We start from the raw sequence: 23,246 nt of genomic DNA, 5'->3' as shown, positions 1-23,246 counted from the left end.
TTTTACTCTTCCTTCACTTCCCTTCTCAGGTCTTCACCACATATGGACTTAGATAGGGTCACCATCCCAGTCACAAGTCTGGCCAAAAGCAGAGAACACAGCATGGGTTGAATATTAACCTCGGATCCTGTCTGGTCTGACTGTTCAATACAACAGATCAGTGTAGTAGAACCCTTGTTGGAGAACATGTGGATTATTAAAAGGCACAAGTTGGAAAGAGTTGACTGTTTCAATTCTGTCTGGATCGGCCTCTAATCTTCCATGCTCTTTAAACTTGGCACCCTGCTGGCTGTTCCAACTCTGTATGTCCTGTGTTTCTATCACCCCTGTGCTCACTGATCTACGACCATTACCAGTTAACCAACACCCCACTTTTAAAATTCTCATCCTTGTTCTCAAATCCTTCCATGCCCTCAGCCCCTTCCTTATCTCTGTAATCTCCTCCAACCGACAACCCTCAGATATCTGGATTCTTCTGGAGGTGTTGACCCGTTAGAGAAAATCTCCATTACGAGAGAGGAAGTGTTAGGTTTTTTAGGGAACATTAAAACTGACAAAGCCCCAGGGCCTGATGGCATCTATCCTCGACTGCTCAGGGAGACGAGAGAGGAAATTGCTGGGCCTCTGACGGAAATCTTTGTCGCTTCTTTGGACACGGGTGAGGTCCCTGAGGATTGGAGGATAGCGAATGTGGTCCCGTTGTTTAAGAAGGGTAGCAGGGATAACCCAGGAAATTATAGGCCGGTGAGCTTGACGTCCGTGGTAGGGAAGTTGTTGGAGAGGATTCTTAGAGACAGGATGTATGTGCATTTAGAACGGAACAATCTCATTAGTGACAGACAGCATGGTTTTGTAAGAGGGAGGTCGTGCCTTACAAATTTGGTGGAGTTTTTTGAGGAAGTGACAAAAACGATGAAGGAAGGGCCGTGGATGTCGTCTATATGGATTTCAGTAAGGCATTTGACAAAGTCCCACATGGCAGGTTGGTTAAGAAGGTTAAGGCTCATGGGATACAAGGAGAAGTGGCTCGATGGGTGGAGAACTGGCTTGGCCATAGGAGACAGAGGGTAGTGGTCGAAGGGTCTTTTTCCGACTGGAGGTCTGTGACCAGTGGTGTTCCGCAGGGCTCTGTACTGGGACCTCTGCTATTTGTGATATATATAAATGATTTGGAAGAAGGTGTAACTGGTGTAATCAGCAAGTTTGCGGATGACACAAAGATGGCTGGAATTGCGGATAGCGAAGAGCATTGTCGGGCAATACAGCAGGATATAGATAGGCTGGAAAATTGGGCGGAGAGGTGGCAGATGGAATTTAATCCGGATAAATGCGAAGTGATGCATTTTGGAAGAAATAATGTAGGGAGGAGTTATGCAATAAATGGCAGAGTCATCAGGAGTATAGAAACACAGAGGGACCTAGGTGTGCAAGTCCACAAATCCTTGAAGGTGGCAACACAGGTGGAGAAGGTGGTGAAGAAGGCATATGGTATGCTTGCCTTTATAGGACGGGGTATAGAGTATAAAAGCTGGAGTCTGATGATGCAGCTGTATAGAATGCTGGTTAGGCCGCATTTGGAGTACTGCGTCCAGTTCTGGTCGCCGCACTACCAGAAGGACGTGGAGGCATTGGAGAGAGTGCAGAGAAGGTTTACCAGGATGTTGCCTGGTATGGAGGGTCTTAGCTATGAGGAGAGATTGGGTAGACTGGGGTTGTTCTCCTTGGAAAGACGGAGAATGAGGGAAGATCTAATAGAGGTATACAAGATTATGAAGGGTATAGATAGGGTGAACAGTGGGAAGCTTTTTCCCAGGTCGGAGGTGACGATCACGAGGGGTCACGGGCTCAAGCTGAGAGGGGCGAAGTATAACTCAGACATCAGAGGGACGTTTTTTACACAGAGGGTGGTGGGGGCCTGGAATGCGCTGCCAAGTAGGGTGGTGGAGGCAGGCACGCTGACATCGTTTAAGACTTACCTGGATAGTCACATGAGCAGCCTGGGAATGGAGGGATACAAACGATTGGTCTAGTTGGACCAAGGAGCGGCACAGGCTTGGAGGGCCGAAGGCCTGTTTCCTGTGCTGTACTGTTCTTCTTTGTTCTTTGTTCTATTTCAGGCCTCTTGAACATGTCTGAGTATTAATCACTCCACCATTGCCAGCTGTGCCTTCAGCTGCCTAGACCCCAACCTCTGGAATTTCTATTCTAACCTCTCTCCCTCCTTTAAGTTGTCCCTTCAAATCTACTTCCTTGATCAAACTTCTTGTCATCTGCACTAATATTTCCTTAAGTAGCTCGGTGTCAAACTTTGTTTGAAAACAGTTCCTGAGAGCTCCTTAATGTTTATCATATTAAAGCTGCTGCGGAAACAAAAGCTGTTGTTGTACATCCCCTCAGCTGGCATTTAGGTAGCACCTTAAATGTCAGAAACCATTCTGGCACAGAATCAGAAAAAAACATTCCAAATTAGACAGTGTGTGTTCAGAAAGAATGTTCCCGATGGTGGGGGAGTCCAGAACTAGGGGTCACAGTTTGAGGATAAGGGATAAACCTTTTAGAACTGAGGCGAGGAGAAATTTCATCACCCAGAGAGAGACGAATGTGTGTAATTCACTACCACAGAATGTAATTGAGGCCAAAATGTTGTCCAATTTCAAGAAGGAATTAAGATATGGCTCTTGGGGCTAAATGGGGGAGGGGCAGGGGAATCAGAATATTGAATTTGATGATCAGCCATGATCAAAATGAATGGCAGAGCAGGCTCGAAGGGCTGAATGACCTACTCCTGCTTCTATTTTCTATATAGTGAGTAATTAATAATTGTTTGGAGAAATCACCAGCAGCGTTATATTCCATCTGCCAGATCCTCGCCCACTCGCTCAGCCTATCCAAATCTCTCCGCAGACTTTGTGTCCTCCACGCAATTCGCTTTCCCACTCATCTTCGTGTCATCAGCAAACTTTGATACCCTACACTCAGTCCCCTCCTCCAGATCGTCTATGTAAATGGTAAACAGTTGAGGCCCCAGCACCGATCCCTGCGGCACTCCGCTGGTCACCAACTGCCAACCAGAAAAGCACTCATTTATTCCAACTCTCTGCTTCCTGTTAGATAGCCAATCCCCAATCCACTCCAACACCTTACCCCCAACTCCGTGTACCCCAATCTTCTGCAGCAACCTTTTGTGAGGCACTTTATCGAATGCCTTCTAGAAATCTAAAAACACCACATCCACCAGTTCCCCTCTGTCAACCTCAACCCTATATTCCTGCCTACACCCCGCTCAAGTTTAGGGTCTGACCAGAAAGTCAGCTTTAACTCTAGATGGAAACAATCAGAGGAAATGCTTTCTGCGGATACAAGAATACTAGTGTGTTTTAAATTTGCTTTAAGAGTGCAAATGATCTTTCCCTATCCTAATGTAACAGGGTTGTCTGCACATGTGGCATTGCTGCAGCCTCACTGACCCCTATCAGTTCAATCGTGATCAAAAACAGAAAAACATTGGTTCTACTCACTCTCCACAGATGCTGTCAGACCTGCTGAGATTTTCCAGCATTTTACTGTCTTTGTTTCAGATTTCAGCATCCGCAGTATGATGCCAATTTTATTTTTAAATTGATCTTCACGTTAGAAGAGATGTCAGAAGTAGAAGCTTATAATTTAAAATTATAAGTATATGTAATGAAATAAAATCAAAAGGGTACAAACTAATTATTATCCTCAAACTAACTAACCCAACCACTATCTCTTTGCCCCATGATTTCTGGAGCATGAAGCAGCATCACTATACATCATGGAGCCTACATCAATGATTTGGTTCCATTAAATAGGAAAAGGAGCATGTCATTCAGCCCCTAAAGCCATTCAATTAGATCAGTCGATCTGCATCCTTTTCCTGCTGACTTTGTTCAATATTCCTTGCTACATTAAATTAAAAATATCTATCAATATCACTGTTGAAAATCCAAGTGTCAAAACAACCACAACATTGGAGAGAAATCCCAGCTTTCCATTAGCCCATGAAAATGTATCTCATTTTGCTTTAAATGGTCTTGCTCTCATTTTTAAATTTGTACATAGATAGGGTTGACAGTCTGAATATTTTCCCTGGAGTTATAATGTCTAATACTAGGGGGCATGCACTTAAGGCGAGAAGGAGAAAATTCAAAGGAGATACGAGGGGCAAGTTTTTTTTAATACAGAGAGTGGTAGGTGTCTGGAACACGCTGCCAGGGGTGATGGTACAGGCAGATACAATAGGGGTGTTTAAGGGCCTTTTAGATAAGCACATGGATATGCAAGGATTAGAGGAATACGGACCAAGGGCAGGCGGAAGGGATTAGTCTAATTTGGCTTCATGTTCGGCACAACATCGTGGGCCGAAGGGTCTGTTCCTGTGCTATTCTATGTACTTCCATTTGCCCTGTACATCAACTCTCCTACAGCTCTTCAATCAGAACATCTCCAATTAACCATTACATCAACCCGCTCTACCCTTTTCCAATAGGGGTACCACCAATTGCTCATTACATCAACCCCCTCCCCAGTAGGGGTACCTCCAATTGCCCATTGCATCAACCCTCTCTACCCTTTTCCAATAGGGGTACCACCAATTGCTCATTACATCAACCCCCTCCCCAGTAGGGGTACCTCCAATTGCCCATTGCATCAACCCTCTCTACCCTTTTCCAATAGGGGTACCACCAATTGTTCATTACATCAACCCCCTCCCCAGTAGGGGTACCTCCAATTGCCCATTGCATCAACCCTCTCTACCCTTTTCCAATAGGGGTACCACCAATTGCCCATTACATCAACCCCCTCCCCCAGTAGGGGTACCACCAATTGCCCATTACATCAAGTCAGTGGGTATCCACCAGTCGCCCAGGGTGTTGCCAATAGCAACGCGTTCAAATACCAACCGTCCGGCCGCGTGCAGCAGCCAAACAAGCAGCGCTGTGCCGAGGGAGGGGGTTATCACTCAATGTAAACATTGAACTAAAATAGTTTCCAGAACGAATTTTGGAAGAAAAATAGAGACTGGATCCTGAGGTTAAAAAAACTACGTGCGCCTGTGTGTGGGGACAGAGAGGAAAGTTCAGCCTGACCTGGTCCCACAGCAGCCACTGGCACAGAGCCCGCTCCAGCTCCTGGTCTCCATCATGATGGGTATCCCCTTTCAGCGGGTTCGCGTTCACATCCTGAACACCGTCTCCCATCGCCACACAAGACAGATACCGCTAACACAATTTTGTATATATTCTAAAAGCACACAATACTAAATAAGGGCTCCACGCCTCCCGCCGTGTCACACGGTTCTTCAATGACAACAACGCCACCTCTTCATCGCTATCCGGCTGCTGCTGCCGCTGGCGTTGTGCTTTTTTGTTGCCTCCCCCTAATATTTCAATCTGCGCCTGCGCGGCGCTGTGTCGCCACCTTTGTAGTTTTTCCGCCTGGGCAATAGCCGGGATGACGGGCAGGGGGACTGCAACTACCAGCAGGCATCGCGCGGCAGGCGCCAGGCCATTACCTAGGGAACGACGTGAGGCGTGCCAGAGAGAGGAGGGCGGGGTCTAGGTTTGCCGCGATGCCTTTCGGGAGTTGTAGTTTCATATCGACAAGCTGGCGCAAAAGAAGTGTGCTTCGGGACTACAACACCCAGGATGCATTGCGCAACATGTCCGTGAACTGCCCGCCCGCCCCTTTCGCTAATGCGCCTGCGTGCTCAATTTCGTGCCTAAGCCTGCAAGACGTGGGAGTTGAAGTTCCTGTGAAGCTGCATTATGGAAGACTTTTGGATCCCCTTTTATATGCCAGCTGATCCTCTCACTGAAATAAAGCATTGGGGAGACTAAAGGCAAACTGGATGACCGCTTTGTGGAACACCTTCGTTCAGTCCCCAAGCATGGCACCAACCTCTTGTGTGGGACCTTATTGAAAGCCTCATGAAAATCCAAATACACAATAAGATCAAGTGTGGTTATGCCGATGCTGCACTTGGTAGTGGCCATTGGGTTGCATTTAAGCTTCGTATGTTTCATATGAAGCAATTTTTAAAAGCGGTATCTCGGCCTTTTGGCTGAGATGCAAATGAGACCAAGCCTTGGAGGAGGAAGACCTGCGCCTCCTCCAATCAGCTTGGCTCATGTAGATCAGGCCCAAGACAGGGTAGAGGCTTGCATGCCCTGTCTTGTCAGCCTGGATCAGAAATGTCTCAACTTGTTGAGACTATGATTCGGACTTGATTTGATTGAATTGGAAAAGTATAACAAAAAATAACAAGCAATTCCGAGGACAATTGACATACTGGTCTTTACTGTAAGAGGATTGGAAACAAGAATAAAGAAGTCTTACTACTACTGTCCAGGGCATTGGGGAGACCACACCTGGAACACTGTGCACAGTTTTGCTCTCCATATTTATGGAAGGCGAGGTGATGCATTTTGGTAGATTGAACCAAGGCAGGACTTACTCAGTTAATGGTAGGGCGTTGGGGAGAGTTACAGAACAAATAGATCTAGGGGTACATGTTCATAGCTCCTTGAAATTGAAGTCACAGGTGGACAGAGTGGTGAAGAAGGAATTCAGCATGCTTGGTTTCATCAGTCAGAACATTGAATACAGGAGTTGGGACATCTTGTTGAAGTTGTTCAAGACATTGGTAAGGCCACACTTAGAATACTGTGTACAGTTCTGGTCACCCTATTATAGAAAGGATATTATTAAACTAGAAAGAGTGCAGAAAAGCTTTACTAGGATGCTTCCCAGACTTGATGGTTTGAGTTATAAGGAGAGGCTGGATAGACTGGGACTTTTTTCCCTGGAGCGTAGAAGGCTGATCTTATAGAGGTCTATAAAATAATGAGGGACGCAGATCAGCTTGATAGTCAATATCTTTTCCCAAAGGTAGGGGAGTCTAAAACTAGAGGGCATAGGTTTAAGGTGAGAGGGGAGAGATACAAAAGTGTCCAGAGGGGCAATTTTTTCACACACAGGGTGGTGAGTGTCTGGAACAAGCTGCCAGAGGTAATAGTAGAGGCGGGTACAATTTTGTCTTTCAAAAAGCATTTAGACAGTTACATGGGTAAGATGGGTATAGAGGGATATGGGCCAAATGCAGGCAATTGGGATTAGTTTAGGGGTTTAAAAAAAGGGTGGCATGGACAAGTTGGGCCGAAGGGCCTGTTTCCATGCTGTAAACCTCTATGACTCTATGATAAACTTGCATTTGGATGTATTACAGAGAGGCTTCATGAATCCTGCATCAACACAATCTTTGAATTTCAGCCTATGTTGCTTTGCAGTTTGTCAAGACTGCAATGATAAATATGATTAAGTCTGCATCATGGAATCAATATTCAGCTGGACGCCCCACTTCAAAGTGAGCCACAGCATTCTAACATACCTTTTTGACCAAGCTTTTAGCCATCTGTTCTAATATATCTTCCTATAGTTTAAATGTTTCTGTGAAATGTCTTGGGATACCACTGTTCTCACAGACCCAGCTCACAGTAGTAGAGGATTAGGGACAATAATTTTGGATACAAGGTTAGAGGTCCAAACACTTCTACTACCCTTGTGTGAAAATATGTCTCCTAATTTCAATCCTGAAATGTTTGGCTCTGATTTTACTCTGTTTCCACTAGTCCTAGACTCCCAAAGCAGTGGAAATAGGGTAGATAGAGAACTTCCCTTAATATCTTGAAACTTTAATCAAATCACCTCTTAATCTTCTAAATTCCAGAGAATACAATCCTAATTTGTGAGATCCTTTTCTAACCTTTGGAATTCAGATATCATTCTGCTAAATCTACACTGAAATCCTGCCAAAGCCAATATATCCTTCTAAGGTGTGGTGCCCAGAGACACCCTCAGTTCGCCAGGTGTGGTCTAAGCAGAGTTTGGTATAGTCAATATAATAAGGAGCAAAGTACAGAACAATGATAACAGAGGACTCAATTATCTTAATTTAGACAGGGATGTGCAAGATAAAGCATTGGTCGTTTGATTTTAGATATCCTATGAATTGAAAAGGCTAAGTATCAGAGCACGCTTTCTAGAAGCCCAGGAAATCCTTGATTAAAAAAGCAAAACACTGACAATACTGGAAATCTGAAAATTCTGGAACTCAGCCCCCTTTCCAGCCTCCCCTCACCCGCCCAAGCTCCCCTCACAGCCTCATTTTTATATTTCAGTGATCCCATTACCATCTCTTTTGCCATTTAAACTCACCTGCCTATCACCTTATCAGACCTTCCCTTTTGTACTTTTTCTCCCTCTTTTAAATCTGTTCCCCTCTCCACAGATGCTGCCTGGTCTGCTGGACATTTCCAGCATTTTTTTGTCTACGTTTCAGCTTTCCAGCAACCACATTTTACTAAAATGCTCCTTATAGTATGAGAATGTGCAGATGCCGGCGTTGGACTGGGGTAGGCACAATAAGAAGTCTCACAACACTGGGTTAAAGTCCAATAGGTTTATTTGGAATCATGAACTTTCGGAGTGCTGCTCCTTCACCAGGTGAGTGATGAAGGAGCAGCACTCCGAAGGCTCATGATTCCAAATAAACCCGTTGGACTTTAACCTGGTGTTGTGATACTTCTTAGTATGAGGGGCATCAATTATCCAGAGAGACTGGAAAAGATAGGAATTTTCTTAGAGCAGAGAAGGTTAAGGGGAGATTGAATTGAGATGTTTAAAATCTAAGGGGTTTTACTAGAGTAAATAAGATATTGTTTCTGGTGCAGAAGGGTTGGTAACTAGAGGACACAGATTTAAGGTGACTGGCAAAAGAATCATGAGGAATGAGGGAATAACTTGACAAAGCAAATTGCTTTTATCTGGAATGGCAGCCTGGAAGCAGACTAATTAAAAACCTTCCAAAAGAGAACTGGATAAATCCTTAAGGTGCAAAAGATATAGGGTCATGGACATCGAGCAGTGGAGTGGGATCTGGCACAGGTATGATGGGCCAAATAGCCTCCTCCTGTGCACTATATTCTGTAATTGCAAAAATGCACAATTCAGTGTGGTCAGATACTGCCATCTTCTGGTACCTATGTGGTGCTCCAGTAATCATTCCTTGTATCCAACCATACAAGTGTCCAAGGTTTTTGCTTCCAAAAGCTACTTTGCAAAGTTCTGTGGGTTCTCTATAAAAAGTTTAAATATACACTCCCATCAACTTATAGATACCGAAAGATCTGTTTTTCTGATTTTAGTAATTATCCAAAGAGACAACAATGCTGCCAAACCTCCAGGCTCTCGAAACACTAACAGCAACTACTTGCATTTATATTTTAAAAATTCATTCAAGGGAATTGCCAGACTGACAGCCAATGCAGGTCAACAAATACAAGGGAAATGGGCAAAATAGAGTTTTTGAAGTTCACAGAGGTTGGTATTTGTGAAGTCAGACGAAGAAAGCATCGGAATAGAGGCTGCAATAGGAGCACAGGTACCGCCTCTCACTCTACCCCAACCACTGTTCAACCAGAGACCCACTGGTGTGTGCAATAGTGGACAGGCGCAAAGAGAGAGGGTGAGCGATAGAGAGGAGAGAAATAATGTGTGAGAGGGAGAAGGGGAAATAGGAAAAGGAAGAACCTCCCACCTTAAATCTGTTCCTCTCTCCACAAATGCTGCCTGGTCTGCTGGGCATTATGTGGAGATGCCGGCGTTGGACTGGGGTAAACACAGTAAGCGTTTTAACAACACCAGGTTAAAGTCCAACAGGTTTATTTGGTAGCAAATACCATTAGCTTTCGGAGCGCTGCTCCTTCGTCAGATGGAGTGGAAATCTGCTCTCAAACAGGGCACAGAGACACAAAATCAAGTTAAAGAATACTGCTTAGAATGCGAATCCCTACAGCATTTCCAGCCTAACGTCTGTGATGGGTAAGTTGTTAGAGGGTATTCTGAGAAACAGGATCTACAGGCATTTAGAGAGGTAAGGACTGATTAGGGACAGTCATTACGGCTTTGTGACTGGAAAATCATGTCTCACAAATTTGATTGAGCTTTTTGAAGGGGTAACCAAGAAGGTAGAGGAGGGCAATGCAGTCAACGTTGTCTACATGGACTTTAGCAAGGCCTTCAACAGGACCGCATGGTAGGTTGTTGCATAAGGTTAAATCTCACGGGGTACAGGGTGAGGTAGCCTGGCTTGATGACAGAAGACAGAGGGTGGTTATGGAGGGTTGTTTTTTAAACTGGAGACCTGTGACCAGCGGTGTGCCTCAGGGATCGGTGCTGGGTCCATTGTTATTTGTCATTTATATTAATGATTTGGATAAGAATTTAGGAGGCATGGTTAGTAAGATTGCAGATGACACTACGATTGGTGGCATAGTGGACACTGAAGAAAGTTATCAAGGATTGCAATGGGATCTTGATCAATAGGGCCAATGGGCTGATGAATGGCAGATGGATTTTTTAAAAGTTTATTTATTTGTCACAGGTAAGGCTTACATTAACACTGCACTGAAGTTACTGTGAAATTCGCCTAGTCGCCACAGTCCGGCACCTGTTCAGTTCAACGCACCTAACCAATTTAACTTCATTTAGATAAATGTGAGGTGATGCATTTTGGTAGAACCAGGGCAGGACTTACTCAGTTAATGGTAGGGCGTTGGGGAGAGTTATAGAACAAAGAGATTGAGGGGTTCAGGTTCATAGCTCCTTGAAAGTGGAGTCTCAGGTGGACAGAGTGGTGAAGAAGGCATTCGACATGTTTGGTTTCATCGGTCAGAACATTGAATACAGGAGTTGGGACGTCTTATTGAAGTTGTACAAGACATTGGTAAGGCCACACTTGGAATACTGTGTGCAATTCTGGTCACCCTATTATAGAAGGGATATTATTAAACTAGAAAGAGTGCAGAAAACATTTACTAGGATGCTACTGGGACTTGATGTTTTGAATTATAAGGAGAGGCTGGATAGACTGGGACTTTTTCCCTGGAGCACAGAAGGTTTTGAGATGATCCTATAGAGGTATACAAAATAATGAGGGGCATATATCAGCTGGATAGTCAATATATTTTCCCAAAGGTAGGGGAGTCTAAAACTAGTGGGCATAGGCTTAAAGTGAGAGGGGAGAGATACAAAAAGGTCCAGAGGGGCATTATTTTCACACAGAGAGTGGTGAGTGTCTGGAAAGAGCTGCCAGAGCTAGTAGTAGAGGCGGGTACAATTTTGTCTTTTAAAAAGCATTTAGGCAGTTATATCAGTGAGATTGATATAGAGAGATAGGGGCCAAACACGGGCAATTGGAACTAGCTTAATGGTAAAACTGGGCAGCATGGATAATGTGGGCCAAAGGGCCTGTTTCCATGCTGTAAACCTCTAAGACTCTATGACTAAGAATGTGAACAAAAGCGAAGTCATAGAATTGTTACAATGCAGAAGGAGGCCATTCAGCCCATCAGGTCTGCATCAACTCTCCGATAGAACATCTCACCCAAACACACTCCAGCAATTTCGCATGGCCAATCCACCTAACCTGCACATCTTTGAATGTGAGAGAAAATAAAACAAAAGTGAGACAGAGGGAAAAGTAAATGAAACCGACAGACAGAGGAAGCTGGAGTCTTGGCACAATCTGACACAAGAGTGGCTTGGGATTTGGAGCTGTGGAACGTGTGCTATGGGCAAATACAATGGTGTGTGTGCGCGTGCGTGAGTGTAAACTTGTAGCTTCAGGAATGTCAACTATTCAGGTATTAAATTGCTTACAAAATTTCAAGGATATTTTTCAGAACTAAAAGTTAGCTTATCACATTATAACCTCAACAAAAGATCCAAGGTCATCCCCAGCAGAAAACACAATGAAAATAATGATTCCTTTCTCCCCAATGAAAATCACAAAATCAGCTTTGATTTCCAGCTGGTATGATGAGACACATGTAACTGTGAGGTAATTGCTCATGAACATAAATACAAAAAATACATTCTGGAGATCTTACTTTAATGGAAGACAAGATTTAATTATTTTCAGAACTATAAGAATTTCTCGTCTTTTCCCCTGCAGCTGGCTTATGCAGAACACGGTTCCAATTTACACAAGTTGACATTCTTCATCTGCAAGTCTATTTGATGAGTCTCATCTTGGCATTTAAGCACAGTGTGCAGCACAGTCCTCTTTCCCCATCCCCACCCACACTACGAGCTCCATGCAGCCAGGCTCGCTGGGAATTCTGCAGTGAGCAACTCAACTCAACTCCTGACATCCCAAAGTCTGTTCACAAGTCAGGAGTGTGATAGAATTCTCTCCACTTGTCAGGATGAGTGCAGCTCCAACACCACCCAAATAACTCAACCCCATCGAGGTCAAAGAAGCCCAGTTGATCAGGACCACATCAACCACCTTCAACAATCACTCCCTCCACCACCGACACACAGGGGCAGCAGTGCATCATATTCTAGATACACTGCTGCAATTCAACAAGGTTATTTTAGGTTATTCCCAAATCTACGATTGCTAACACCTAGAAGGACAAGGGCAGCAAAAGCATGGGAAAGCCAGCATCTGCAAGTTCCACTCCAAGCTACTCACTATCTTGATTTGGAAATATATTGCCGTTCCTTCACTGCCATCGAATCAAAATTCTGGAACTCTCTTGCTAACCGCACTATGGATGTACCTGCAACACATGGACAGCAGTAGCTCAGTAGCTCCCCACCACCTTCTCGAGAACAATTAGGGATGGGCAACAAGTGCTGATACAAATGCAGAAGTCCCAGTTATTAAATCACCTCATCACTCACCAATTTTAGAAAATCTCTTGCTCAGATCAGCGCAGCTCAGGGCTTGAACCTGGGACATCTCCTCCTCTAATAAAGCAAAATACTGCGGATGCTGGAATCTGAAACAAAAACAGACAACGCTGGAAAATCTCAGCAGGTCTGACAGCTTCTGTGGAGAGGGAATAGAGGCAACGTTTCGAGTCTGGATGACCCTTCGTCAGAGCTCTGGGTCATCTAGACTCGAAACGTTGGCTCTATTCTCTCCCCACAGATGCTGTCAGATCTGCTGAGATTTTCCAGCATTTTCTGTTTTCCCATACACTTTATCATCCTTCTTTCTCACCTCCATTTTTTCACTTCTCCATTCCAGCTCTCCTTCTTGTTCCCCCCACTGCCCCCCCCCCCCTCCCCTGCTTCGCATTCTGATCACTTAATGGACACTCTTAGCACCTTCTCAGCCTGCTGTATCCTCATTTACATTCCACCCACCCTCAAAGTATAAATCTCTGCTGATTCTCTTTGCTCTTAGTTCTGACGAAGGGTCACCTAGACTCAAAACGTTGGCTCTTATTCTCTCCCCACAGATGCTGTCAGACCTGCTGAGATTTTCCAGCATTTTCTGTCTTTGTTTCACATCTCCTCCTATGGTGTCGGTGGAATTCCCACACCTGGTTGTAAAGACACTGATGGTGGAGACATTGGTGGAGACTGTTTATTGCTTGCCACAGAGCTTACACCTCCACTTCAACACCAGTCACCCAGTGCCGGCCAACTCTTCCTTAATACGTATTTGGGTATAATTAAATAATCAATACCGACATTTATTCACTTTATTACCTCAAACTATTGGGTATTTAACATCCATCAAACAGAGCCTATCAGTTACTAATATCTGTATGGTTTAGTGTCCCAATGGGCAGCATTATTCCCATGTTTAGCTTCCTCCAATGGATATAATAAAGTATCAAAATCAACCCCCCTCCTCACAGTGCCCTGTAAATCTCTGCCACCTCTATGCACCAGGACAGTTAACTTGGCTGGGCAGTGATCTGTGTGGAATACCAGTTAAGGAATCGTTACGTTACTAACGTCTCAGCACGCAGTTAAACTGCTCAGCAAATGTCTTGAGGAAAGGCTCCATAGCCTCTGACACAGTCACCTCCCTCTTCAGCGTCCGGCTCAGGGATGTGACCCCTTTCCCCTCAATGCCGCAGGGGGTGATGTGAGAGAACCAGTGGAGATCAGTGTTGCAGTTCAGTGCTAGCCCATGAGAGGTGACGTATCTGCTGCAGTGAATCCCTGAAAAGTGAACAAGGTGGAGGGATTAAAGATCACAATCCTGGAAATTCCTCTGGAAAAAAATGATTCATCTTCCCTATCCCGCAATCCCCCTTCTTCAGCTGCCTAATCCCACTGATATTAAACACTCTCAATTGTTACTGGTGCTCAGAATGCACATACCATGGCCTGCTATGTCCAGCACCGAACCCAATTGTCCATTCTTCATGGGCAACTCAGGGCACAATCGCATATTTGACCATGGAATGCATCGCAATGCTGTCCTCACTAGCTCACTAGACAATTCAGGGCTCATTGGTTAATGACTGAGAGATGCATTTCAGTCTGATCCCTTCCTGGTGTAACTGGGCACTGGGGCTAATTTAGCATCTTTAATACAACTGAAGCAAAGCCCAGCCAACTTAGCTCAGTTTAAAAATGGCACCTTCATTCCCGTGTCCTAAAGCACAGAGAGAGGAAGAGAGAGGGCGAGTATAAACTCCCAGGACAGATACAGCACGGGGTTAGATACAGAGTAAAACTCCCTCTACACTGTCCCCCATCAAACACTCCCAGGACAGGTACAGCATGGGGTTAGATACAGAGTAAAGCTCCCTCTACACTGTCCCCATCAAACATCCCAGGACAGGGACAGCACAGGGTTAGATACAGAGTAAAGCTCCCTCTACACTGTCCCCATCAAACACTCTCAGGACAGCTACAGCACAGGGTTAGATACAGAGTAAAGCTCCCTCTACACTGTCCCCATCAAACACTCCCAGGACAGGTACAGCACGGGGTTAGATACAGAGTAATGCTCCCTCTACACTGTCCCCATCAAACACTCCCAGGACAGCTACAGCACAGGGTTAGATACAGAGTAAAGCTCCCTCTACACTGTCCCCATCAAACACTCCCAGGACAGCTACAGCACAGGGTTAGATACAGAGTAATGCTCCCTCTGTCCATTTAAACTGAATCTATGAATCTGAAAATGCAGCTTTATTCTATTCTATTTAGAATATTCAGGAAATGCTATTTTTGAACACCTTGATCTTACTCATCCCCAGTCGCCAGTTTCTTTTCATGCTGTTTACTCACAGTTCAATTCATCCCTCCCAAATTGTATTATGTTGCACTTATCCACATTAAATGGGCTCTGCAATCTTATCTGTGTCCCCAAAATCTTTGATGTTTTACTCAATATGGGACAAACATCCAGCCACTGTGTCATCTGTCAACATTGAGATTGTTTTTCCTACACCAAGTGCTCCACATTGACTCCGGAGCTCTCACACCAGGACAAACATGGGCAAGGAAGCCTCCTGCCATTCCCCGCTCAGCTGACGAATCCATACTCTTGCATATTGAGCACCATTTGCAGGAAGCACTGAGGGTGGCAAAGACACAGAATGTACTCTTGGGGGTGGAATTCTATCAGGTCGCCCCTCAACTTCCAAAACACCTGATAGAAGTCTACAAGATTATGTTGGGTATGGACAGAGTGGATAGTCAGAAACTTTTTCCCAGGGTGGAAGAGTCAATTACTAGGGGGCACAGGTTTAAGGTGTGAGGGGCAAGGTTTAAAAGGAGATGTACGAGGCAAGTTTTTTTCCCACAGAGAGTGGTGGGTGCCTGGAACTCGTTGCCGGGAGAGGTAGTGGAAGCAGATATGATGGTGACTTTTAAGGGGCAACTTGAAAAATACATGAATTGGATGGGAATAGAGGGAAATGGTCCCCGGAAGGGTAGGGGGTTTTAGTTCAGTCAGGCAGAATGGTTGGCACAGGTTTGGAGGGCCGAAGGGCCTGTTCCTGTGCTGTAATTTTCTTGGTTCTTTGGAGGCTTCAATGTCCATCGCCAAGAGTGGCTCGGTAGAACCACTACAGACTGAGTTGGTTGAATCTTAAGGGACACAGCTGCTAGACTGGGTCTGCAGCAGGTGGTGAGGGAAGCAAGAGGGGAAAATATACTTGACAATTCTAACAGGACTAAATAGCTGGATGCAGGGAGGATATTCCCGATGGTGGGGAAGTCCAGAATTAGGGGTCACAGTCTGAGGATTCGGGATAGACTATTTGGGACGGAGATGAGGAGACATTTCTTCACCCAAAGAGTGGTGACCCTGTGGAATTCATTACCACAGGAAGTAGTTGATGCCAAAACATTGAATGTATTCAAGAGGCGGCTGGATTTAGCACTTGGGGCGAATGGGATCAAAGGTTATGAAGAGAAAGCAGGATTAAACTATTGAGTTGGACAATCAGCCATGATCGTGATGAATGGCGGAGCAGGCTCGAAGGGCCAAATGGCCTCCTCCTGCTCTGATCTTCTAATGTCTATGTCTCACCAATCTGCCTGCTGCAGACACATCTGTCCATAATAGCATCGGTAAGAGTGACCACCGCACAGTTCTTGTGGAGACAAAGTTCACCTTTACATTGAGGGGATGTCCTCCATCATGTTGTATGGCACTCCCATGGTTGAGATTTTGAATAGATCTAGCAACCCCAGATTGGGCATCCATGAAGCATGTGGGTAATCAGCAGCAGCAGAATTGTACTCAATCACTATTTGTAACTTCAGCAAATCCCCCACCATTACCATCAAACCCTGATCAGGGATTAACCCTGATTCAATGATGAGTGCAGGAGGGCATGCCAGGAGCAACAACAGGCATACTTAATAATGAGGTGTTAACCTGGTGAAGCTACAACACAGGACTAGTTACATGCCAAACATCACAAGCAGCAAGTGATAGAGCTAAGCAATCTCACAACCAACGGCTCAGATCCAAGATCTGCAGTCCGGCTGTATCCAACTTTGGAAAGTGGTGGACAATTAAACAACTCACTGGAGGAGAATCCACAAATATCCCCATGATGGAGGAGCCATGTGCTACAGCTCTCCCTTGATACCAAGCCCTGGTTGGAGATTTCCCCCATCTCCAGAGATTGTGACATCACTTACCAATAGCACAGATCTTCTCATCTCTAACCCACACTCCTGTGTCAGGTGATGTCTCTGCGTTGATCCCAAACCTGTGGCACAGCTGGATGACAGTCCTCTCTAACTCACCCACGTACCATCGCACGCTCTTCCTGAAGTGAGCCAGGTTGAGGATGGGGTAACAGACCAGCTGCCCAGGGCCGTGGAAGGTGATCAGCCCCCCTCGGTCAGCCCGGTAGAACTCTGCCCCCAACCGCTTCAGTCGCTCTTCCTCCGCGTTGGGATACTGTGCTGTCCTGATCCCGATAGTGTAGACAGGTTGGTGCTCACACAGCAGCAAGGCATTGACTGGGGACTCGGCGGTGGCGCACTGAGACAGGGCATTGAGGTGACGCCGGATGAACTTTCGTTGCGCTTGCAGACCTTCTCCATATGAAATCCTGCCCAGGTTCACCACTTCGATCACAGGCTTCAATAAGGGCATGGCGACAAAACCCAGACTGCAGGGAGTACAGAATAAGAAACACTTGCATTTATATAGCACCTTTCACAGACTGAGGACCAGCACTTTACATCCAATGAGAGACTTTCAAAGTGCAGTCACTGTTATCACGTTGGAACCACAGCAGCCCTTTCACACCAACACCATCGATCACATTGAGGGATAAATATTCGCCAGTTCCATAACTTCTAACCCTCAAACCAAAAAAACCCCAAATCTGGCCAACGTTTAAACAATCCGTCCAATTTGCCAGGAGTTGAGTAAGATTTTGTCCCTTTGGGAAACAGCAGGATTTGGGATATGGAAAAAGCAGATTGTTGCCTTTCAGATCACAGCGGACATGGGACAGGTCCAAGCCTCTGAGCACAGGATGCAGAGAGTAGTTGCTGCAACAACACCAGTAGAAGCCACACAATCTATCAGAAAGATCTGTATTTCCGAGGGACCAAACTGCACAATGTTATCCTCTGTTCCCACAGTTTACATTTCCTTTACGTTATGCTGCACTTGGTCCTCTGTTTGCAGCAAACTAAAATATTGATGAAATTCAGAGGACAGATGCACTGAGTTCTCTCTCAATCTGGTTTGATGAGAAGGGTTTGCATAACATTCTATCACATCCATCTCAAGGTGCCTGCTGCAAAATTTGAAGCTTAGGCATTGTTAGCAATTTAAACAAACAACTATTTTGCATAAGCCAGGATCCCACGAAAAGCAACGTGACAAGCAAACAGTTAGAATAGTTTTAAGTGGTATTGGCCAAGGAAGGAAGGTGAGCTGCTGGGGGAGGCAATTGAGGCTTTTTCTGCTTAAAGACAATCAATGGGGCAGCGTTCACTCAGGGGTAGCACTCTGGATCACATGCTTAGATTCTCAACCAGAGTTGAAAGGATTAACACTTCACATGCACATTTGTCCCTGAAATGGCAGACCCCTGTCAATCCTTACTGTACAAACTCCCCACGATAGTTGTTGTGCCTTTTCTTTTTGTTCTGGACACACCAGGATTTTAGTGCAACATGGCGGTTGCAATGTTACGCGTCTCCTGAGAAGTCTAAGTTATTCATCGAGATGCTTCGTGTGTACACCCGCCTTCGGCACTGGCTGTGAAAGCTTCTCGTTGGCCGAGCATCATAGAAATTTTCAGTGAAGGTTGGGGATCGAGAGTGCACAGTGTCGACCCAGTGGTAGAGAACAGCAAGTAGAAAGACCAGCACACCCAGACAGTTTACAAAGTAAAGGAGCTCATCTTCGGTCATCCCACTGATCTGGGAAAAATGACAAAAGGTTCAAATTTCAGACCTGCTTCTGGAAAACTAGCCACAATCTATGAATAATCACTGGCTCAGGTTTTCAAGTAGCAACCTAAGAAATCATCAGATCGAGTCCCACCCAAACCCATTGCAAAACCAAGTTCAATTAATCTAGTGATTTGTGAACTGATGCCAGATAAACGGTGGCACTGTGGTGAGCATTGTTGCCTCACAGCACCAGGGACCTAGGTTCAATTCCAGCCTTAGGTGTCTGCGTGGAGTTGCACATTCTCCCCGAGTCTGCGTGGGTTTCCTCCGGCTGCTCCTGTTTCCTCGCACAGTCCAAAGATGTGTAAGTTAGGTGGATTGACCATGGTAAATGCACGTGGTTATGGGGACTGGGCCTAAGTAAGATGCTTGTTCAGAGAGTCAGTGGAGACTCGATGAGCCTAATGACCGCCTTCTGCACTGTAAAGATTCTATGGTTCTATGATTATGTGCCTACTAAAGCTGTTCGAACATTGCAAAACTCCTAGTTTTCTAATGATCTTCAGGGAAGGAAACCTGCCAACTCTACCCAGATTTCCATCTATGAAGAACATTAGTGAACCAGATGAGTTGTTTTGACAATTGCTGAGTAATGGTCACCATTACTGAGACTAACTTTTAATACCAGATATTTTTTGAGTTAAGTAATATCCATGTTGTTTACTTGATGGTGTCTCCTTGTCTGCCAGGTGTATGTTCATCAATTAAACTTCATCTTTTGATGCTGCAGGTGCCCACAGCAGATAAGATTACTCAGCATTTTAGTCTGTAGTCCCAGTTCCCTCAGCATACCCTCTAGGTCAGATGATTATAGGTTTAAGTTTTGCTCCATGATCCAGGCTGATGTCTGCAGTGTAATATTGAGGTAGGTGCACCTTTCAGAGGAGCTGTTACAATACTGGTAAACTGAGGGCCCGTCTGCCTTCTCACAGGATGTAAAAGATCCCATGGCCACTAATGCAAGGAGGAACAGAGGAGTATCCTGGCCAATATTTAGTATTTAACCAATATCACGAGAAACAAATGATCTGATTATCATCACATGGCTGTTCGTGGGGCCGTGTATGCTGTGCATCTATTTCCTACATTTTATCAATGAGATTCTCTTCATTATTTTCCTCACTTCGCCTCTCTACTTTTTAAAGAATTCTTACATGGAATGTGCTCGTAATGCCAACATTTGTTGCCCATCCCTAATTGCACTTTGATGGCAGTTAAGAGTCACCTACGTTGCTGTAGGTCTGGAGTCACATGTAGGTCAGATTGGGTAAGGATGGCAGATTTCCTTCTATGAAGAACATTAGTGAACCAGATGAGTTGTTTTGACAATTGCTGAGTAATGGTCACCATTACTGAGACTAACTTTTAATACCAGATATTTTTTGAGTAACTAGTTGAATTTATTAATTTAATTTTAAATTCTACCAGCTGCCATGGTAGGAACTGAACCCCAGAACATTAGCATGGGTCTCTGGATTACTGGTCCAATAACATCATCACAACAACAGCATCTCCCGTAGGCCTAAGGTCTGCAGCCACTAATTTTAGCAATTTTGTATTTTGCATTTTATTTCTGCTCTGCTTTTTAATATTTAAAATCATTTTGTATTTTCTCACTCACACTGATGGTAACCCAGCTATGATTGTGCTTTGATTAATTATCAATAATAATCAGTAGCAACCTGTTTTTCTACTCCTAGTTTGCTCTCATAACTGGTTAGTTCAGCTGTCGTTTACATGAAGTTTTTGTTTTTCACTTTCTCAAGCTAGAATACCAAAATAAGATCTTTATATATATTCCAAGGTACTATTCTACAGCAGTCTGTAACCTTGGACTACAGACCAAAACGCTGAGTAATCTTATCTGCTGTGGGCACCTGCAGCATCAAAAGATGAAGTTTAATTGATGAACATACACCTGGCAGACAAGGATACACCATCAAGTAAACGACATGGATATTACTTAACCTTGAGGCCCCTGTGAGAAGAAGCGACAAGAGCTGAGATTTGTTTTGGGAAAAACTGTGTACCAGGATTCCAGAGACCAGAATGAAGCTTAAAGGGAAATGCTTAGGAGACTTGGAGCTGCAGCCAAGTGGAATAGTCAGCCAAGAGGAAGAAACAGAAATGGAGTGCCTCACTGCAATGCTCACCGTTAGGGTTACTCAGTGGGGCGGCACGGTAGCACAGTGATTAGCACTGCTGCCTCACAGCATCAGGGACCCGGGTTCAATTCTAGCCTTGGGTCACTGTCTGTGTGGAGTTTGCACGTTCTCCCCGTGTCTGCATAGGTTTCCTCTGCGTGCTCCAGTTTCCTCCTGCACTCCAAAGATGTGTGGGTTAGGTTGATTGTGGTTGGTGCAGACTTGATGGGCCGAATGGCCTCCTTCTGCAATGTAGGATTCTATATCCTAAACTTGTTAATGTCGGTACCAAGGGCACAGTAATATGTATATCAATTTCAGGGGATGTCGTGGAACAGACCAAATTGGGGGTTATTGTTTGTGTTTAAATAAACATCTGTCTGTCTTTTCTACAGATACATACAAAGTGCTTTCTCTTTGCAATAAAGAGATCTTTCTTCCTTTTTATCTAAATTATAGAATCATAGAATCCCTACAGTGCAGAAGGAGGCCATTCGACCCATCGAGTCTGCACCGACCACAATCCCACCCAGGCCTTACCCCCGTTAATCTCTCATATTTACCCTATTAACCCCCCTGCACTAGGGTTAATTTAGCACGGCCAATCAACCTAACCCACATCTTTGGACTGTGGGAGGAAACCGGAACACCCAGAGGAAACCCACACAGACACGGGATGAATGTTCAAACTCCACACAGACAGTGACCTGGGGCCATTCTTATATATTTATTATCAATTATAATTGTCATACAATTCTAATTATTATTCAATATTCAATAAAATTGTTGCTTTAACACATTACTTCTCATAGTCACTCATTTCTGTTATGTCCAGAGTACAGCTTCATACCCAAAAGGGACTCTGAAAGGAATTCTCAACTCCTTACATCCCCGGAACCTCTCATTATTAGTAAATCAAGCTCCATCTCAATTAATCATGATGTCTCTCTCTATCTCTGTAATCTCCTGCTCTACAAACCTCATAGATCTCTGCACTCCTCTAATACTGGTCTCTTGAGCATTAACTAATTTTAAATGTCTCTGCCTCTCTTGCCTCCTTTAATACACTTCTTAAATTTTAAGGTATTCGCTAGAGAAACACAACAAGGGGGTGTTCTGAGAGGAGTGAGTGGTTTGGGCAAAGCTTTCTTCTACAATCATTTTGCAGTCTCGGAATTCTGAGTGCATTTCCTTAAGAAACACATTGCGAACCACAGTAAGAAGAAAACATGTATATGTATCTCATGGGACTTCAAGAGTCAAGCCCGGGACTGTCCCACCAGAGTCTCTGCTTCATAGCTACCATTACTTCTTCAGAAGAGGGTAAACTCGCAACCCCAATCATAATGTGAGAAAAAAAACAGAAAAGGGAGATGTTGTAGGGACCATAGGAAAGACAAATGTAGTGAATACCCCTGCCACTTTGTCCAGGATTTTGCTCACCTGACCTAATATATCCTTATGTGATTCAGTCAAATTTTGTTTCATAAATGTCTGTGAAGTGCCTTAGGATGCTTTAAAGTCATAGAATAGTTACAGTACAGAAGGCTGCCATTCACTGTCATGTCTGTGCCAGTCTCTGAAAGAGCAGCTTCACATTTTTTTTAGTTAGGGCATCATGGTCGGCGCAGACTTGGAGGGCCGAAGGGCCTGTTCCTATGCTGTACTTTTCTCTGTTAACCTAATCCCTCTCCTGCCTTTTTCCCATAGCCCTGACTTTTTTCCTTTTCAGATAATAATCCAATTCCCTCGAGAGTCTCAGTTGACCCAGCCTCCATTATACTCTCAGACACTGCATTCCAGATCCTAACCATTCACTGCGTAAAAGTTTCTCAAGTGTCCATTACAACTTTTGCCAATTACCTTAAAAGTGTGCCCTCTCATTCTCGATCCTTCCACCAGTGAGAACAGTGTCACCCTATCTACTCTGTCAAGCCCCCCATAATTTTAAACGCTTCTATCAAATCTGCACCAAATCTTCTCTTCTTCAAGGAAAATAGTCCCAACTTCTCCAAACCCTTTATGTAACTGCAGATTTACATCATTAAATGAGTTATATAAATAGCTGTTGTTATGAGAGGCAGGAGATAGTGAGATTCAGTGCAGTTTAGGTAGAACTTTATACTGTATTTCTTATGTTTCTGGTGTACTGGAATATATTGTAGATTTATGGTGGATATAAAGCTGCCACTCACCTACTGCGAAGTCTTACAACCTCAAACCGTGGGCGCCGCCATCTTTATAACCTTTGACCCTTCCCAATTCTTAAACGTTTAAACCTTTTTACTCCATGCATTTCGAGTTTTTTAATCACAATAA

At 44.5% G+C, this 23,246-nt stretch overlaps 3 protein-coding genes across 5 annotated transcripts in view; 1 reads left to right on the top strand and 2 right to left on the bottom strand.

The window, feature by feature from the left end:
* pgm2l1 (phosphoglucomutase 2-like 1) overlaps nt 1-5,422 on the bottom strand; it is a 76,605-nt gene extending 71,183 nt beyond the window's left edge. For both annotated transcript variants that reach the window (XM_078222624.1, XM_078222623.1), the window contains exon 1: nt 5,112-5,422. In XM_078222624.1, the coding sequence (XP_078078750.1) occupies nt 5,112-5,222 (111 nt within the window). In that variant the 5' untranslated portion in view covers nt 5,223-5,422. The remainder of the gene's footprint in view (nt 1-5,111) is intronic.
* LOC144499965 (interleukin-1 receptor type 2-like) overlaps nt 1-23,246 on the top strand; it is a 1,647,203-nt gene that overhangs the window by 1,367,509 nt on the left and 256,448 nt on the right. The window lies entirely within an intron of this gene.
* On the bottom strand, nt 13,108-23,165 carry lipt2 (lipoyl(octanoyl) transferase 2). 2 transcript variants are annotated; one of them, XM_078222625.1, is made up of 4 exons: nt 23,123-23,162; nt 18,431-18,750; nt 17,002-17,480; nt 13,108-14,052 (listed from the first exon to the last, which is right to left on the bottom strand). In XM_078222625.1, the coding sequence occupies exons 3-4, from the start codon at nt 17,462-17,464 to the stop codon at nt 13,838-13,840; spliced, it is 678 nt and encodes a 225-aa protein (XP_078078751.1). In that variant the 5' UTR covers nt 17,465-17,480; nt 18,431-18,750; nt 23,123-23,162; the 3' UTR covers nt 13,108-13,837. The 2 variants fall into 2 exon arrangements, with proteins under 2 accessions (XP_078078751.1, XP_078078752.1); XM_078222626.1 differs by lacking the exon at nt 18,431-18,750 and having other exon boundaries at nt 23,123-23,165.

The sequence above is a fragment of the Mustelus asterias genome, chromosome 10 (genome assembly GCF_964213995.1).
Source record: "Mustelus asterias chromosome 10, sMusAst1.hap1.1, whole genome shotgun sequence".
NCBI classification, from domain to species: Eukaryota; Metazoa; Chordata; class Chondrichthyes; order Carcharhiniformes; family Triakidae; genus Mustelus; species Mustelus asterias.
This window is presented reverse-complemented; position numbering and strand designations above follow the sequence as displayed.

Coding starts and splice junctions, on each gene's coding strand:
- lipt2 (XM_078222626.1), bottom strand. CDS start 17,464: ATGCCCTTATTGAAGCCTGTGATCGAAGTGGTGAACCTGGGCAGGATT. Junction 14,053..17,001: donor TGAGAAGATCTGTGCTATTG/GTAAGTGATGTC, acceptor TTCACTTTTCAG/GGATTCACTGCAGCAGATAC.